The 19,001-nt window shown below is 39.2% G+C and overlaps 1 protein-coding gene across 4 annotated transcripts in view; it reads right to left on the minus strand.

Annotated features, from left to right (window-relative positions):
* Positions 1-19,001, minus strand: part of ANKLE2 (ankyrin repeat and LEM domain containing 2) — a 39,057-nt gene that overhangs the window by 10,397 nt on the left and 9,659 nt on the right. For 2 of the 4 annotated variants that reach the window (XM_021004334.2, XM_021004335.2), the window contains exons 2-9: positions 13,155-13,634; positions 10,072-10,266; positions 9,287-9,480; positions 8,932-9,120; positions 7,826-7,948; positions 5,898-5,964; positions 3,854-4,032; positions 3,114-3,220 (exon numbers count right to left, since the gene is read on the minus strand). In XM_021004334.2, the coding sequence (XP_020859993.1) occupies positions 3,114-3,220; positions 3,854-4,032; positions 5,898-5,964; positions 7,826-7,948; positions 8,932-9,120; positions 9,287-9,480; positions 10,072-10,266; positions 13,155-13,634 (1,534 nt within the window). The remainder of the gene's footprint in view (positions 1-3,113; positions 3,221-3,853; positions 4,033-5,897; positions 5,965-7,825; positions 7,949-8,931; positions 9,121-9,286; positions 9,481-10,071; positions 10,267-13,154; positions 13,635-19,001) is intronic. The other 2 variants (XM_078154250.1, XM_021004336.2) reach the window with 2 other exon arrangements.

The following is a 19,001-nucleotide window of genomic DNA, read 5'->3' on the forward strand; positions in this document are numbered from 1 at the left end:
AAGTCTCCATGTCCTCTAGAATAGTTTTAGTAGTACTTTCTGTGACATCAAAGAATTGGAATCAGAACGTATACCTAGTGAATAGCATGTGGCTAAGTAAATTGTGGTGCACAAATGTAATGGAATATTACTGTGCTTTAAGAAATAATGAACGTGAAAAAAATTAAGAATGAATGTGATGAATACAGAGAAGCACGTGAAGAGCTATACAAACTGATGCAGAGTAAAGTAAGCAGAGCCCAGAAAACAATATATGCAATAACTACAGCAATGAAAAGGGAAAGAACTACCGAAAAAAAAGTCAATGTAAAATTACAAAGAATCAGCATGGCTCAAAAAAGAGATGAGATGTGCAGATATCTCTGCAGAGATGGGAGATCCGTGAATATAGGACATTACATGTATTTTCAGTCTTTTTCAATGCGTCGATCAATTTTGCTAATTTTTCCTCTTCTTTATAATGATGTGAAAAACAAGATTAATTAAACTGTTTTAAAAAAGAGGAAATACTCTACAATTCAAGGCCAAAAGAGATCATAAACACCCTCAACTAGAAAATACAGCCTCCTTAAGGGTACAAAGCCACTTGCAAAACATTAAGTAGAAGGAGGAATGAAGCCTGAGCAATATTACCTCATAAACAGCAAAGGGCAGTTGAGAAAATAATCTTCCAGAAAGGCTGGCATGAGAATCAGCCAAATGATCCAAGAACACTAATAACACTTAAAAGCTGTAGCATGGAACAGAATTTGTCTCCATTTTCATGGTAATCTATTTTCTTTTGGTCCAGTCTGGAGACTTTATTGGTGTAGAATGGAAAGACCTCAGAACTGACTAATGTAGCCATCAACCAAGATTTCAAAAGACCAGTGATGATACACACCTTCTCTTCTCATCAAAGAAGTGACAGAGACAACAGGTAAAGAATCAAACAAGCATTCTCAGACATGGATAACGTGTTGATTTTTTTGTGTTTTGGGTTATACATATAAAAAAAAGCCTTCTATTTAGGGGGTAGGATGATACATTAGTGAATAATACTAGGTGTGAAAAAAGAGCATCATTTTTTAAATGCCCAGAACAAAAAAATGCAGAAGGGGATACAAATAGAGAATTTTTCTGATGAATGAAGAAAGCAATTACTAACTGCTTACTTCATGCAAAACACTGGGCTAAGCACTGAGGATACAAACAGAAAAGTCAGTCAGTCCCTGCTCTTAAGGAGCTTTCGTTCTAATGGTGGAAACATCACACACGGATGAAGGGTTCAGCTGCAAGTCAAAGAGAAAGGTTCCATGGTCCACAGGGCACAGTAGCAAAGCAGATGGTAATGCCTCCTCCTTAATGTCATCCCCAATGATAAGAAGATACCAATTTCTGATGCTGAACCATGTGATAAAACTTTGTCTACAAGATCTTTATTTTCTGAGTCATTGGGAGCTGTGTCTGTGGTCCCTGCAGGAGGATGGCCTGAAGGCCCTGGCCTCACCCTTTGATCTTCTCAGGACTCATGGGCTCGGGGCTCTGAGGTGTCCCCATCAGGTGCCTCCTGTCTCTCCCTCAGGGGTCTGGCTGCTTCAGCAAGGCTGCCCCAACTGCTGTGTGTGGCAGGTGTTTAACAGGTGATGGGAAGGGCTGGTCCCTCTTCACAGGAGCCATATCCCTAGATGAAGGCTGTGAAGGCTGAGATGAAAGCAGGCCTGGCTGGGGGTGGGGAAGGGGGAGAGGGTGGGGAGAGAAACCTAAGAGGTTCTACCAATTCCCAAAGCTCCTGTGTCTACCTACTTTTTGGCAGCAGTTACTCAATAGCTGCTTTTTCCTATCTTTTAAAATGTAATACATAAATATGGAACCCATGGAATATTTATATATTTAATATTTATTTTTAAATTTAATTTAAAATCAATATTTAATAAATTAATATATGCATTTCATATTGAAATATAGAACTTTTTTAGAACCTATACATAACATGTTGGATACTCAACATTTTTCCTGTTTTTCTTTATATATTGAAATGTCCATGATTGTTAATGACTATTAAGTTCAAATTAAAAAAAGAAAAGTTAAAAGAATGAATCACCTGTGGTACTAACAGGTCGCTGTAGTACATCATGAAACATTGCCCAGTATGTGTCTAAACAGAAAAGGAGGTGGGCTGGTCACGCAGCAAAAAGGAACAACAGCAGAGGAGATACCCCAAGTGTTACAGGAGTACACTCCTCAAGACAGGAAAAGAACCAAAGGCAGACCTCTAGCACATTAAGTGGGTTCTCTGTGGTGGAATTAGGAAAAGCCATAGGCGATGCTCTGCACTGACAAACAGAATACCCTCCGTACTCAAATCATGGTCTGTGTAGCAAAATAAATCAACTTATTCTAGAGAACTGCAAGATGGGTCCAATGAAACTTAAAAACCATAATTTAATATTTTAAAAGAAAATTTTTTAACAAAATTAAACACACATTCAATTGTAATATATTCTCAAGGGTTCTTAATTTCCATCAAGGATAGCTGGGTGGCGCAGTGGATAGAGCACCAGGCCTGAAGTCAGGAAGACTCTTCTTGAGTTCAAATCTGGCCTCAGACACTTACTAGCTGTGTAACCCTGGGCAAGTCATTTAACTCAGTTTCCTCATCTGTAAAATGAGCTGGAGAAAGAAATGGCAAACCATTCCAGTATTTTAACCAAAAAACCCCAAATAGGGTCACAAAGAGTGGGAACATAATTGAGTAGCAACAAAAACTTCCATTATTATTATGCAACCAAAAAAAATAGGGAAAAGATAACTGAAAATTTTCTATTACAGTATAAAAAGCAAAATTCTTCAGATGACAAAATTATTTTAACCTATAATAATTTTTGCTAAATAAAAAAATGTGGGGGCATCTAGGTGGCACAGTGGATAGAGCACTAGCCCTGGAGTTAGGAGGACCTGAGTTCAAATCCAGCCTCAGACACATAACACTCACTAGCTGTGTGACTCTGGGCAAGTCACTTAACCCCAACTGCCTAGCCAAAATAAAATAAAATAAAAAATGTTACAACTCATTAATCAACATTACTGCTAAATTTTCATACTTAATTATTTTAGCACAGCCCCCTGTATACCTTCCCACTCTTTCAACACCTCTTTCTGGATCAGATTTCCTGACATTATGAAAGAAGTCAGCTCTCTCTCGAGGCGGAGTCTTCCAAAGTCTGCGAAAATCTTCTGCCTAAGGAGAGAAAAATTCAAATATTATGATAAACATTATCTGTTGTTTACTAAGCCAAGAAAACTTAAGAATACAACTGTTTTCTACAGAAAATGTTACCGACTCAGTAGGTACAGAAAAATTTACCAATTTCAATATGGTAAAAAATTCCAGGCTCTAAACATGGACATGAGGAATCCCCCTGGCCAGAGAGAAGATACAACCCCACAAAGGTACTTGCTGTTCTAAGGAACAGCTATAAATTGTGACCCTGATCTAACTGAGGAGGGGCTCTTTCTAAATTTTTAACCTCACTAGGGCCTTGATTACTTAACATTATCATCCTAGCCACGTCACTCAAGTACAACTTCCCAAGCATCCCTCTGCCCCAGAGAAAGAAATACATAGCAACCACGTGACTCGTTCCTAGAGGAACAAGTACACTATTTCCAGTGGCCCAATATCATTCTCCTATTAGCTGCTTAATTAGAGAGGTGAAGCCACTACTTTTACTCACAATCTGGAAAATTTTAGAGCTTTCCATGGGATCAGGATCTCCCCATCTGGACACAATACTAGTAACTCAGTTATCAAAATACATGCTTGGTCTATAGGAGCAAAGCTCTATTTGAAGATGCTTCCATGATCACCCACCTTGGATGGGCTTAATGGCCCTGCAAAAGCTCTCACACTCAAAACAGGATCTTTTGGGCTGCCCCCAAATCGGGGTGTTGACATGGGAGGACGCCCGTCTGCCTGATCTGAAGTCCATATGTCACCAATCACAGGAGAAGAATTGTCTTCTGCCCTCAAGAGTGGCACATAATAATGACCTGAAGAAAAAATAGTGCATTTTCACTTAAAATTCAGGATACAGTATTATACTACTTTTCTGATTAGTTCAAGCTATCACATATGAGTATAATAAGCAATGAATATAATCTAACAAATATTTTTCCTTTAGAAAAACCACTCAACTGAAAACTCCATTTCCATGATCTCATGACTAATGAAAAGGGAATTAAAACCATATTCATTGTTCCCTTTCAATTGGACTCTTTTTGTATTTTATTTGTATCTTCCCTCTCCTCAATTAGTGTGAATCAGCCTGAGTCTCCAGGTCTGGGCTCCTCATTCCCTTCCCCCAATATCTGATCCTGTTGGACTCAGATAAAAACCTTATAAAAACCCAGATTTGGCTGGCACAGGAAAGAGGGCATCCCATTTCCCCTGGGGCCCCAGCAGGGGACCCAACTCTGCCTGGAAGTCCAGTGGACCAACTTCCATTCATTTTCTCAGTTGCCCTTCATTTCATATCTCTCCCCTCAATAAGGTGGCTTGTTTACTGGTCTTGTGTTGAGATATACATTTCCCTGTACTGGACTCCTGTTATTCCAAACCACCTCCCAAGGCTGAGTTAGGACTTGGGCAAATTTAGACTTCAGCATGAGACTTCATCTGTGAAAAAGACTGCCCGGGTATCATCTAAGGTACAGGCAGTCACTGAAGAAAAACCATAGTTACTACTAAGGCATCAGGAATACAAAACAATCTTAAATAAGGGCTGTGTGGCCCCCACTCTACCCCCTTTCTTTTTGGAAGGGGGGAAGGGGAGGTGTTCTCTCACTGACCCTCCCCTGAAGCTGTCCTCTGCTGACTTCTCAGGCCACTGAGGCAAGCCTTAGTTGTAGAAGGGCATGCCATCACAGTGCCAGCCCTGGGATAAGTGCTATCAAGCTAGAAGGGTTTCAAGTAGGGACTCAGCAACAGGTCAGTATACAATGACTTCTCTAAGACCAAGACAAGAGACGCTTATCGCCACCCATCAGGTGTTTAAATTCTGACCACAGCTAACTTGTAAAACCACTTAATGAGCAATTGCAGCACATCAGTGAAATTCCAGAGAAGCAACAACTTCTATCTAGGGAGCTTGGCAGCTAAAGTGCTGGATGTGGAATCAGAAAGATCCAAGTTCAAATCCTGCTTCAAGCATTTACTAGCTGCATGACCCTGAGCAAGTCAGTCAGTAAGCAAACATTTATTAAGTACCCACTATGTGCCAGGAGCTGGTGTAAGCACTTTGCAAATATTTTCTCATCTAATCCTTAAAACTACCCTGGGAGGGGAAGATGCTGTTATTATCCCCATTTTACAGTTGGAGAAACAGGGGCAGAGGTCACTAATGACCTTCATCAAATCCAATGGCCCTTTTTTCAGTCCTCATCTTCTTTGATAGCTATGCTACACAGTAACATCTCCTTCCTTATATGTTTTCTTCCCCTGGCTTCCCTTAAAACAAGCCAATGTCTCTCGTCCTCTTCCTTCATGACTCCCCATAACTCAACAATCTTCCCTTTCAGAGCAAGAGACCTCTAGAGCAGTCTTTGGCCACCCTCTTCCTCACACTTTTCCCTGGGTGATCCCATCCTACCTCTCCAGTGTGTCTGGAATCATATGGTCTTATCAGAACAGTGGACTAGATGGCAATGATGAGCTGGTGACTTGGGGAAGCCACTTCACTTCCTGAGAAGTGAGTTTCACCACCTGTGAACTGAAGTTACACTAGCTCGTGTCCAATGCTCCCTCTAGCTCTAACATGCTACGACTCCTGTCTGTGGCATTTGCCAGCTTGAGAACGGGGGTCTTGATACCAGTCCCCTCAGATGCTCTGATTTAACTCTGCATTTCAAGTACCCACCTTTTAAATATTCTCTGATTCGCTCCTTCAATTCTGCAGATTTATTTTTACTTCTTTCACAAATTACCTATTGAGAGATAAAGAAATAAACAATACCTTAAATTCTGTTGATTCTTTTTTTGGACCATGAAATTGCTATGGAAAGAAAAAAGACTGATAATTCTGGCAGTGTATTTTGTTAACAGACATAAAGAAACTTATCTCAGGATTTTCAAACATGTCTTCCCTAAGCATGATATCTTTATCAATCCTTCAGGCCCAGATCAAATCCTATCTCTTTTCCTCAAACCTTTACTCACTCTCCTTCTCACAACCCACCACCCAAATATGGAAAGACTCTTTCTCACATCTGTCAGCACTGCTAGTGTTTACATAATGCTTTAAGGTTTGTAAAACACTTTACAAAAATTATATCTCACTTGATCCTCACAACAACCCTGGGAGCCAAGTGCTATTATAACCTCCATTATACAAAGGAGAAAACTCAGACATACAGCAGCGAAGTGACTTGACCAAGGTCACACAACTAGGCAGTGTCTGAGGTTGCAGAGTGTGTAGAGCACTGGACTCGGAGTGATGAAGAACTAAGCTCAAACCTGTCCACATACAGGTGTGCCAGAGGGCAACACCACCAGGGGAGAGGCTCTCTTCTCTTTCTCCTGACCCCCTGAAGACACAGGTGGAACACTGGGACTGTGCACAAGCCATCCTCACTACGTGGCCAATCCAGCTGCCCATCACGCTTCTCTAATACTCTTTTACTCTAGTCCGTTCTGGGGGGCAGCTGGTCCCCACTTTTCTACCCTACCCACTGCCCCCTGTGTCACATTTGTTTTCCAGGCTTTGGAGACTACTGTGTTCCACGGCTCGCAGCCACCCGTCAACACTGGCAGAATACAGATGTTAAAAAAGGGGTTCTTTGGTTTTAGAAGAAAAGGTCACCAAAGAAACTGCGATTTCCGGAAGGCAATCCGGCCTGCTCTCTTCCTCTTTCACTCTGGCCATGACTTTCAGACGACGCAAGCCCCACGCCCTTACAGCATACATATTTCCTTTGAAAAAGAATGCTTAGACACCAGACACTGCTGTTGGTCCGAGGACCATGACATCAGGGAGGTGATGCCTTGACATGAAAGTGAACTGGATCACAGCGAGAGAGGGCTGTGCAAAGTCACCAGAGGAGTATCTTGTTCCCTGGAATCGAAACCAGGCAGAACAGCAGATGCAAAATGGAGCGAGGTGTGAGTCCAGTTTCTGCCTTTAACAAAGAAAGGCACTGGGTGGAGGGTGGTACTCACCCTCTAGCTCTCCAATCAGAGGGGAAAGGTGACTGAGGAGGGCGACGGTTGATTCAGCAGCATGCGGATAAAGTTTAGAAGTGATGAGCTCATCCTAGAAGGGACATGTTGTCCCATGGAGTTGAAACCAAGTAGGGCTGCAGATGCAAAGCAGCATGAACCATTCCACATACATACTGCACACATATACAATATTACCTGCAATTTGATCTGTACATATCTTGTTTGTGTAGAGTTGTTTGCTTGTTATCTCCCCCATCAGAGAGTGAGCTCTCTGAGAGAAGGGACTGTTTTTTTCCATTTCTTTGCATCCCCAGCGCTCAGCACAGAGTAGGTGCTTAATAAATGCTTATTGACTGAATGACAGAGGGAAGAGGCTACCTTTTGTTCGTGTACCCACATCACCTTGATAAGCACCCTGAACACAGGAGCAGCTTAATAAATGTTTGTAGAACCTAATATGATGAGAATATGGGCACCTCAGTGCCATCAATTACTAAGAATGGAAAATGCCCAGTGTATGTGCTACTGGACCAATGAGCAAAAGTTTCACATACCAAAAACAGTTCAGGGTCAGGTTCACAAATAAATAATATTGCAACTAATTATTAAATTTAATGGTTAACTTACATCTTCAGGAGTTTGTAAATATCTGTTTCTAGGATTTTTTATAACACCAGGGTGTGAAGAAAGTACATTGACCACATCTGCGTTACCAAATTTGCAAGCAAAATGCAAAGGAGTATCATTTCCCTAAAATAAAGGCAAAGACACACTTAAGCATTTCCACTTACATATTAACTGTCTCACAGATTTGCTTAAGAATAAAATAATATAATATTAAAGTGCCATAAAACACATGTGCTGCTGCCTCTCCCCCCGCAATTTAACACAATGGTTACTCAATAAATATTAGTTGATCAACTGATAAACTAAAGTACTGTGTGAATTCAAGAAACAAAGTTTACTGATGGATAATTGTAAAGAAGGGATAAAATTTAGTAGTCTAAAACTCTGCAAACAATTTCTGGCATGTGTGGTTCTTTTCCTGCTAATAATCCCCTCCACCTTTAAGAGATCCAACAACGAGAGAACTTTACTAGAAAACTCGAGACAGGAATTTTTAAAATATTATCCCAAAGCAAACCATAAGCCTTAATAACCTATTCCTGTGCTGAAACCAACGGAAATGAAGACAACCTTTGTGCAGAATAAACCCTGCAGTTACAAAAGGGAAGATGCCGCTCTTGCTGGGAGGTTTTGTGGGGGAAAGTTATATCACCATCACATTTAAAGCTTGATTTGTGTAAGGCCCTGCCCTGTCATTCATTTCTAAGTCTTATAAAGAAGAACAAAGTAATATGTTTCTAAAGACCTCCTTCCCAAGTGATGCTACCCTACTCTAAGCTCTCCACTGATCTGGTACTTATCAGTTATATTTTCAGGTGTATATGTCCTGTCTTCCCAACTGTGCTAGAAAATCCTTAAGGACAGACATTGTATCTTATCTTGTTCATCAACCATCTCACAGTATGGGGAAACAGAGTAGGCACGCGATAAATATCTAACAATCAGTAATGGGCATTCAATATTTTCCTATGTAAACTGTGGGTCGCAACCCCCTCTGGGTTTAAGAAGTGCTGAAGGAGTTGCTAGTAGAAAAAGTTTAAGAGGCCCTGCTATAGACGAGACTAGTTTTTATCCTATAAAAGATAACTGAAGAAGGGCAAACTCACCGTTTTATCAGGAGTGTTAAGATAAAGGTCAACAATATATCGAATACGCTCCTGCAACATGACCTCATCATCATCCGGGTACATAAGTCGCATAAATTCAGGATTTTCCAAAGTGTCTAAAATCAATTGGCAGATACGAGCCTGATTCTCTTTGGTGGCCACATGCATGACATTGTACCTACATCCTTCCTGAAACAAAACTGCACATTATATGTCATCTGAAACTTAAAACAAGTACCCCTCATTTCACTGTAAATGTACCTGTTCTCATTACCAAACAGGTGATAAAAGATCACTTTTACATGGAGTGTATTAACGGTTTATTTGATGATGTCCATGATGAAAACAGGCTCACCTGTACTACTGTTGGGTTGTCTCCAGAGCCAATCAGATAGCGTGGGTTATTCCAGATAAGTTCTGAAAACATAGCTTCATCTCCCTTCTCCACAGCTTTTCGGAGTCTGGCAGTCAGGTCTTGTGTACGAGGACTTTTAAAACTGTTTGCTCGTTCTTTGTTAACTGATTCTGACTCAGGTGAGCATAAACCATCTGTCATCAAAAGGCAAAATTCAGAATGTTCCAAAATAGTCTCTCTGTACTTAACTTTCAATTTGGGGAGGAAATTCCATAATAAATATTAACAACTAACTACTGTTTCCTCTATGCATTATGTGTGCAACTACCCATGACATAAAATGTTTTCATGTATACCTTGTCTGTCTCATGGTAGAAGCTACCCTTTCAGACCAGTCCTGTAAACCCCTCCAGCCCACTCCACAATGGGCCCAGCTAATGGCAGCAGATGACATGCAAATAAAGGGACGGGGGCCGCTTCTCCAAAAGGGTCATACAACAAGTCTGGAGGAGTAGAAGGGAAATGGCTCTCCTTTTATGATCAGGGCAATCAGATTACTAGGGCATGGACGGTTCCAGCTAGGACTACAGAACCTAGCTTACCCTTCCACTACAGCCCTCAGGATTAAAAACCACCCTGCTTAGCCCCAAAGAATATGGCTGTTGACCAAGACACCTATTTACTGAGATGTGGAAAATCATTACAATGTATCAGGAAAGAGAATCCCAAATATTTCTGAGTAAAAGCCAGGATTTTAAAAGACAAATAGCAAAAGTTTTACCTACCTTGATTAAAAAATGGTACCATTTTCACTGGAGAGAGAGGAAAGCAAGTTTTGCTTGGGGATGGAAAATAATCACAGATTCCTTTAGCAAACTTCTCAGCATCTTCTCTGTTTGAGAATGCTTTAAATCGAGACCCTTTGATCATTTTGACAGCTTGCAAAGCTTCCTTCTTGTCCTCATAAACATGAATCCTTTCTAGATAAGAAAACACGAACTTTAACAGGAAAAACCACAATCTGACAACCTACTTCACTCCTTACCACTCCTCTGCTTTAAATAAAATCTATCTTAAAATTAGCCTCCCAGTTTTCTTTGAAAATTTCATTTTTTTCCTAGGCAAGAAAAAAGGCCCTAGATAAAACAAAATACCAACTACAAAAAGAAGCCTGAACTACTTGCTACTTATGAGATCTTGGGCAAGAGACTAAACATCTCTAGGGCTTGGTTCCTTCTCTATAAAATGAAAAACTGGACAAGATAATGTCTGAGATCCCCAATAGCTCTAAGGTTATGATCCTATGAGATTCAATGCCTGTGACTCTTCAATCCTACTCCTGGTCCCACTGCCTTGATTCTTAGAAGATCCACAGTGGCATCAGATGACACATTTTACTTCATCAAAGACCTAGAAAAAGGCCCTATTTGTTTTGGTTTCATAGGTACAGAAGATAAGTAAACTCTTTGGTTGCTATACCCACACAGAATGGTCTCCCTTTCAGGAGAAGATGACATGAGGAGGACTTGTTCAACTTGTCCAAGCTGGCAGTATGAGAATAAAAAGGAGTGAATCCAAAGGCATTTTAGAGAAGGGGTTTATAATGAATACCATTATTATTTATCAATATTATAAATACATCTTAGTACTTAGTCCTAAAATGAAATCTGATGATAAGACTGTACAATTTCATCATCTGATCCCATCACTGGTAAAACCAAGGCCTTTTATTCTACTGCCTTAGTTCTGGAGAGGCTTGAAAGATGGATGGGATTGGGGAATGAACTCCAAACACTAGGAACAAAAGAGGAGTCTTCTTTTTTTTCATGTTTTTTTTTGTCTGCGTTTTCTTGTACAACACGACAAATACGGAAATACAGTTTCATGATTTTATAACCTATATCAAACTGCTTACCATCTCAGGGAGGGGGCAAGGGAGGGAAGGAGGAAGAAAATTTGGAACTCAAAATTTTTTTAAATGAATGTTAAAAATTGTTTTTACATGTATTCAGCAAAAAATTAAATATTATTTTTTTAAAAACCAAAAATGGAAACAAATATGGTATATTTGGAGCTGAACTTGATGGGAACAAACGATGTATGTTAGGGAGAAGTAGGAAATAAATATGTCCACAAAGACAGAAATCTGGTTACAGTGGGCCTTGGAAGCTAGACAAAGAAGTCTGAAATTGAAAACTATTGTAGATTCATGAGCAGGGGAATAATATGACGACAGAAATTTATTAGAAAGAGTAGGCCTAAGGTGGTGGAAGTGAGTATGGAAAGAGAAGTGAATCCAAGGATCAGAAAGAAAAAAACTCAGTGAATACTATTACAAAATTTTCCATAATAAATTATGGTGCATAATCTAATAGTTGGTACATTATACAACAGTATTAATTTGGCTACACATCAATTTTTCTAAAAAGATATAGTACAACTAATGTTTCCTACAGGCTCTGCCAAAAAAGTCAAGTTTAATTTTTTTTTTTAAGAAATATCTCTTGTTTGGGCAGCTAGGTGGCTCAGTGGATAGAGCACAGAGTGAGGAGGAACTGAGTTCAAATCCAGCCTCAGACACTTACTAGCTAGCTGTGTGACCCTGGGCAAGTCACATAACCCCCGCTGCCTCAAAAAAAAAATATCCCTTGTTTGCTAGTGTTAACAATCAATTTTCTATATGACAGGCATTGTGCTATTCTTTACTGTAAAATGTGTGTTTGCCCTCGGGGTGGAGTAAGAAATAGTCCCTTTCTTTTCCTCCTCCTATCAGTCATCCCTTCCCACTTTTAACACCCCCAGAAAAACCACCAAAACATGATTCAAAAAAGACCTCAGGAGCTTAATGGAAGAAAGGAGAAGAGATGAAGGTATTCTCTTACACCTCTATTCCTTCTGTCTTCACGTTCAAATTGCTTCTCATAGTTTGTTAAGAGAAGTGTTTTGACCATGAGAGTAAGAGAGCTTACAGGCTCACAGATTTAGAGCTGGCAAAGTCCTTCAAGGCCATCTGGTACACCCTCTTTATTTTACAGATGAAGCAATAAGGACCAGAGTGGTTCTGTGATCTGCCCAAGAGGTCCTACAGGGAGGAGAGAGCGAGCCAGGCAGGCTGTAAACTTCCAGCCTTCCTTTCACTGGTCCATGCTGCCTCCAGAGGCCAGTCATCAGCTGCATCAGCTGTACAATTAATTCATGGCAAAACTTCTCAACAAATAACTGGGATTTCTCAAAGAGTTAATTACAATGGGATTTTCCTGTATTCTTTCCTGGGTGGTCTTTTAAGTAACCCAATTTTAAGGTTCAAAGTTTACTGGAGAAATAACCATATAGGATTTCAAAGTTATTTCCTAATGTAAGCAAGTTATTTATCTTATCATAATAGTTAGTTTAATTCTGTATCAAATTTTACTCCCATCAACTAATATTCAATTATGATAGAAAAGAGTTGTAACTGTAAAATACTGAAATAATGGATACATTATACATTGATTTATCTTAAAAAAAATTTAAAAATAAACAAAAAAAAATCTAGATTTCCTATTTTATCTTTTCAGTAATCTTTTACTAATTATCCGCTGTACAGTACTGTACTTTTAGGAAAATAAAAGTAACTCAAGAGGAAACCACACATCAAAAGATCCTACAAAAGGAAAAGGTTATTTTGGTTATTGAAACAGAAATACTTTAAAATTACCATTTCTTGGGGCAGCTAGGTGGTGCAGTGGATAGAGCACCGGCCCTGAGTTCAAATCTGGCCTCAGACCAAACACTTGACACTTACAAGCTGGGTGACCCTGGGCAAGTCAATTAACCCCAACTGCCTAAAAAATAAATAAATACATACATAAAAATAAAATAAAATTACCATTTCTTGCTAGGACGTCATCATAAACTGGACATACTCCATAGTACAGAGGAGGATCTTTAGATGGCAGTGAGATATCTTTCTGTGAGTCAGTGTCAGCCATTCCAGTGAGTGGTACAGAACAGGTCTTATGAATTAAAGCATCCTCTTCTGGAGGATTCAAACCCATATTATAACCAAAATCTCTGTCTTCAGATAAACTTGTATGCTTTGCTGGGTTTAACACAGCAGATTTCAAAGTCTGTTTTGTTGTCTGATTAATAGCAACATTTTCTGAAGCTTGATATGGAGGGGATAAAAAAACTTCTTCAGCTCCTTTCTGTTGCTCCATCAAAGCCTGAGCCAGTTTTTTTTCAAAAATGCATCTTGTGGTTGATGTAATAGGCCCACATTTGAGTCCTGCTTTGACAATTTCTTCTCTGAGATCATCGGGATTCAGATCTTTCAATCTGGCCAAAATAACATCCATTGATAGTTTACCTAAGGACAAGATTACAAAAATTGCACAAGCTGAAAATATGCCTTTTTTGTCTGCTGATTATAATGTTTTATCATTTTGAAATGTTATTAACTTCTATTGGCTACCATCAGGTATTGTTACATAAAGTAACAAATACTGTTACGTAAAGTAATAATCAGTAAATTCATTATGGTTCCTTTTATCTATTATCAAGACAAGTCATAACTTTTTTTCTTTCTAACCCGGAAAGACTTACATGAACTGATGCTGACTGAAGTAAGCAGAACCTGGAAAACATTGTACACAGTAACAGCAATACTGTATGATGATCTACTATGACAGACTTAGCTCTTCTCAGAAATACAATGATCTATGACAATTCCAGAAGACCCATGATGGAAAATGCTATCCGCATCCAAAGACCTATGGAGTCTGAATGCAAATAGAAGCATACTATTTTCTCTTTTTTTCCATTCTAGTGGTTTTTCCCTTTTGTTCTGATGTTTCTTTCACAACAGGACTAATGTGGAAATATGTTAAATATGATTATGCATGTATAACCTATATCAGATTGCGTGCCATCTTAGGGAGGGGGAAAGCGAAGGAAGGGAGAAAAACATCTGGAACTCAAAATTTTATGAAAGTGAATGCTGAAAACTATCTTTACATGTAATTGGAAAAAAATAAATTACTATAAAATATATATATGTCTTTTCTTAAAATGGATTCATACATGAAAAGTGTTGGTTCAAATTTTAGGCATATAAAATTTAAGCTAAGCTCAGTTTCATTTATTCAAAATCATTCATTTCTTCAATGATCACTGAGTGCCCACTATATACAGACTTTTTACAGACTTGAAAGTTAAAAGGAACGCTTAAAAATCATCTAGTCCTGCTCCAAGATTTTATAGATTAGAAAACAAACTCACAGAGGTTGTCACTAGCCAAAGCTAAGAGTAAAAACTAGATTAACTTTACTCTCAATTATGTAAAGATCACTGAAACTTTTTACAACAAAATAAAACCACACAAAACCACGATAACTGCTTAACTCAACCAAAGCTTTCCTAAGTTTACATAAGAGTGACCTTCAATACAGTATTTCTATTTCAAGATGAGAGGCAGCATGGCACAATGGAAAGGGTAGCCTTAAGAGTCAGGACCTAGGGGCGGCTAGGCGGTGCAGTGGATACAGCATCGGCCCTGAAGTCAGGAGGACCTGAGTTCAAATCCGACCTCAGACCAAACACTTGACACTTACTAGCTCTGTGGCCCTGGGCAAGTCACTTAACCTCAACTGCCTACCGGAGAAAAAAAAAGTCAGGACCTGTAACTCAAGTTCTCCCTCTGATAACTACCAGCAGTGTGACCGTGGATGAGTCACTTAACCTCTCAATATACTCAGGCAAATCTTTAAGACTTTTAAGTTGGGGCAGCTAGGTGGCACAGTGGATAGAGTACCGGCCCTGGATTCAGGAGGACCTGAGTTCAAATCCAATCTCAGACACATAACACTTACTAGCTGTGTGACCCTGGGCAAGTCACTTAACCCCACTGCCTAGCCAAAAAGAAAGAAAGAAAGACTTTAAGTTATTTATCAATCAACCAATCAATAAACATTTATTATACACCTACTCTGTTCCAGGCACTATGTTGAGCTCCAGAAACACAAAAAGAGGCAAAATATAGTCCCTGCCCTCAAAGAGCTTACAATCTATAAAGTAAGCTACATAGAGGATAAAAAGGAAATAACTAACAGAAAAAAGGTGCTAGAATTAAGAGGGGATGGGGAAGGCTTCTAGTAAAAAATGGGATTTCTGAAGGAAGCCAGTGGTCAGTAGTCTCAGCAGAGGAGGGAGGGAATTCCAGGCAAGGGGAACAGGCAGAGATTGCTTGGAGCCAAGAGATGGAGTATCATATCTCGTTCCTGGAACAGGCATGAGGCCACAGAATATCTGTATCTGCTCTTGGAGGCTGCCCATCTCTAGAGAGAGAAATAATAGACTTAAGGGAGCAGCCTGAAGCATATTTTCTTCTTTTTTGCTTTCTTTTTTTTTGGACATAGCTAATGCAGGAATTCACTTTGCATTGCCATGCACATTTACAATGGGTTTTGTTTTTCTTGACTTCTCAATGAGTAAGAGGGGGGTAGAAGAAAAGAAGAGAATTTGGTTAAAAAAAAAGAAAAATAAAGAAAAGAAAATCAGTAAACAGTGTAGTATGGTTCAAAGAAAAACAGGAGACCTGGACTCCAGTCCCTAACACTGCCACTAACTCTCTGCATGATCTCGAGAGTAAACCAAATGGTTGGACCTCACCTGCCTCATCTGCAAAATAAAGAGTTAGTCCCTTCGTCTAGGCCTAAACTTCTATAAGAAGCAACTTCCAGTTTCAAACACCACCTAACCTTTCTAGCTGAAAATGTAAAAGTCTTGAGGACGATTCTCTGCACCTCAGTTCACCAAAGACAAGGGCTCTTGCAAAGAACCAAAGAATTCAGGGGTCAAGAAGATACAGATTATCCAAGTCTAGAACTAGAAGAATGTGACGAGGATCAGAAGCAATTTGGAATTGTGCTCGAAAAATCACTAAAAAAATACACTTTGATTCCATAATACCATTACTAAGCCCAAGGAAAATTTTTTAAAACAATTATCCACATGTACAAAAACATCGATGGAGCAGCTTTTTTTTGCTGTGGCAAACAACTAGAAACAGGTGGGTGTCCGTCAAGTGGAGAACAGCTAAACAAATTTAACTGCTATGAAGACTTCAAGAAATGCTGGAGAGGAAAGTTCCACAGAAATCCAGGAGACCTGCATGAAATGATGCAGTGATGTGAGCAGAACCAGAAGATCTTATACAACGACCAAATTTAATGAGGCAGGGTTGTGGAGAAATAGGTGGCATCATTCAGTCATTTCAGACTCTTCATGACCCCATTTGGGGTTTTCTTGGCAAAAATACTGGAGTGCTTTGCCATTTCCTCCTCCAGCTCTTTTTATAAATGAGGAAACTGAGGCAAACAGGGTTAAGTGACTTGCCCAGGGTCACCCAGCTAGTGAGTATCTGAGGTCAGATTTAAACTCAGGAAGATGAGTCTTCCTGATCAGCCCCCCCCATCCATTGTGCCACCTATCAGTAAGAGATATGGTACTAATACAATCTATATTCAAGTGCTTACCTTTTTAAGGAAATGTGAGGGGAGGAAAGAAGGGAGGGAGATCAGAACTCAAAAAAATTATTGAAAAATGTTTAAAATAGTTTTTACATGTAATTCAGAAAAAATAAAAACATTCTTTAAAAAAAAGAGAGATGCCAATCTAAACAACTCTAAGGTTGCACTTAAACCAGCAAACCAGCCTCAGACACTCGACACTAGCTATGTGACCCTGGGCAAGTTACTTAACTCGACTGTCTAGCCAAAAAAAAAAAAAAGCAACCAGTATGTTTGTCCCTTTTGTCCCTTTTGACCTAGAGACCTCGCTGCTACGTATTTATCTCAAGGTCAGAGAAAGAAAGGCCAAAGTATTTATAGCAGCACTTTTTTGCAAAGAACTGAAAACAAAGAACACACATTGATTGGGAAACAGCTGAACAAACTGGTTCTTGCACATAACATTACTGCCCTCTGAAAAATTATAGGGGCAGCTACATGGCACAGCTGATAAGAGTACTAGGCCTGATCAGGAAGACCACTTTCCTAAGTTTAAATCTGATCTCAGACACTTCCTAGCTGTGCGACCCTGGGCATATCACTTGACCCTGCTTGCCTCAATTTCCACATCTGTAAAATGAGCTAGAGAAGGAAATGGCAAACCACTCCAGTATCTTTGCCAAGAAAATCCCAAGTGGGGTCACAAAGAGTTGGACACTATTGGACATTACTGAAATGACTGAATAACAAGAAATTATAACTATAAATACAAAGAATTATGGGAATGGATGCTCTATAGCTTATTAATGTTAAGAATGGATGTTTAAAAAGCAGAAATATAAAACTCAGACTATATTTGCAAGAAGGAGAGAGATGAGACAGTCACTAAATGGGGGAGAGGAGCCAAAGAAAGGCTTTTATTAAAAAAGAATTCAGAAATTCAGAATTCAGAAAACTTAAGAGCCTATGGAAATGATTGCTGATAGATCAAAATAAATTAATAAAAAAAAGAATTCAAGATATGCATGTTCGCATACAAACAGAAATGAAAATAGTAGAAGGAAGGTATTTATGAAGTAGGAAAGACCTCCCATCAGAAACTACAACCAATTTAACTCTGTAATTGATCCTGGAAAGAGTATGGCTCTTCTTTATACGCCTTTAAATTTCCAAAGAAAAATATTAATCCTTGGCACAACTCCCCACACTTGCAAAAAAATGTATTGTCTCTTCCTACTAGAATGTATGCTGCTTGAGAACAGGGACCATCTTTTCATCCCTAGCAATGTACTTAGCCCAGTGCTTCACACATAGTTAAGTCTTCATAAATACTTTTTTCATTCATTCAGAAAGGTCCTGAAACGGTCAAGAGATGGGATCGTAAGAATTAATCTTAACCAGGAAGAGGAAAACTTCTCCCTTTGAAACTATAAATATGGGGAGATGGCCTCAGTTACCTTCATGGAGGAGGAGACCAGGATATCTGCTATAAACATAGAGGTGATTAGCTCCAGGAAAAGTTTAGAACAGATAGCAGAGAAAAGATTTAAGGAGAAAAACTCACAAAGGAAGGTGAACTAGGTACAAAAGTTTTATAGCAGTTCTTTTCACAGTGGCAAAGAACTAGAAACTGAGTAGATGCCATCAGCTAAGGAATGGCTGAACAAGTATATGTGCTATATGAAAGTAATGGAGTACTACTCCAAGGTGCAAGAAATGATGAAGAGACTATGACAGACTTAACTCTTCTCAGCAATACAATGATCCAAGACAACTTCAAAAGATTAGTCATGGAAAATGCTGTCCACATCCAGAGAAAAGAACTATGGAATCGGAATGTAGATCGAAGCATACTATTTTCAATTTTTTGGTTTTTTCTCTCTCACGGTTTCTCCCATTTGTTCTGATTCTTCTTTCACAAAATGACTGATGTAGAAATATGTATAATAATAATACATGTATGGCCTATATCAGATTGCAGGCCATCTTGAGGAGGAGGGAGGGGAAAAAATTTGGAACTCAAAATCTTTCAAAAATGAATGCTGAAAACTATCTTTACATGTAATTGGAAACAAAATACTATTAAGTAAAAAAGAAAGAGAGAGAGAAAGAATGAAAGGATGGAGAGGAAAAGTTTTTAAAAAACCTGGGAAGACTTGCACAGACTGATGCTGAAAGAAGTGAGCAGAATCAGGAGAACAATTTATATAACATCAATACTTTAAAGG

This window comes from Phascolarctos cinereus, unplaced genomic scaffold (genome assembly GCF_003287225.1).
Source record: "Phascolarctos cinereus isolate Bilbo 61053 unplaced genomic scaffold, phaCin_HiC Scaffold_4;HRSCAF=312, whole genome shotgun sequence".
Lineage (NCBI taxonomy): Eukaryota > Metazoa > Chordata > Mammalia > Diprotodontia > Phascolarctidae > Phascolarctos > Phascolarctos cinereus.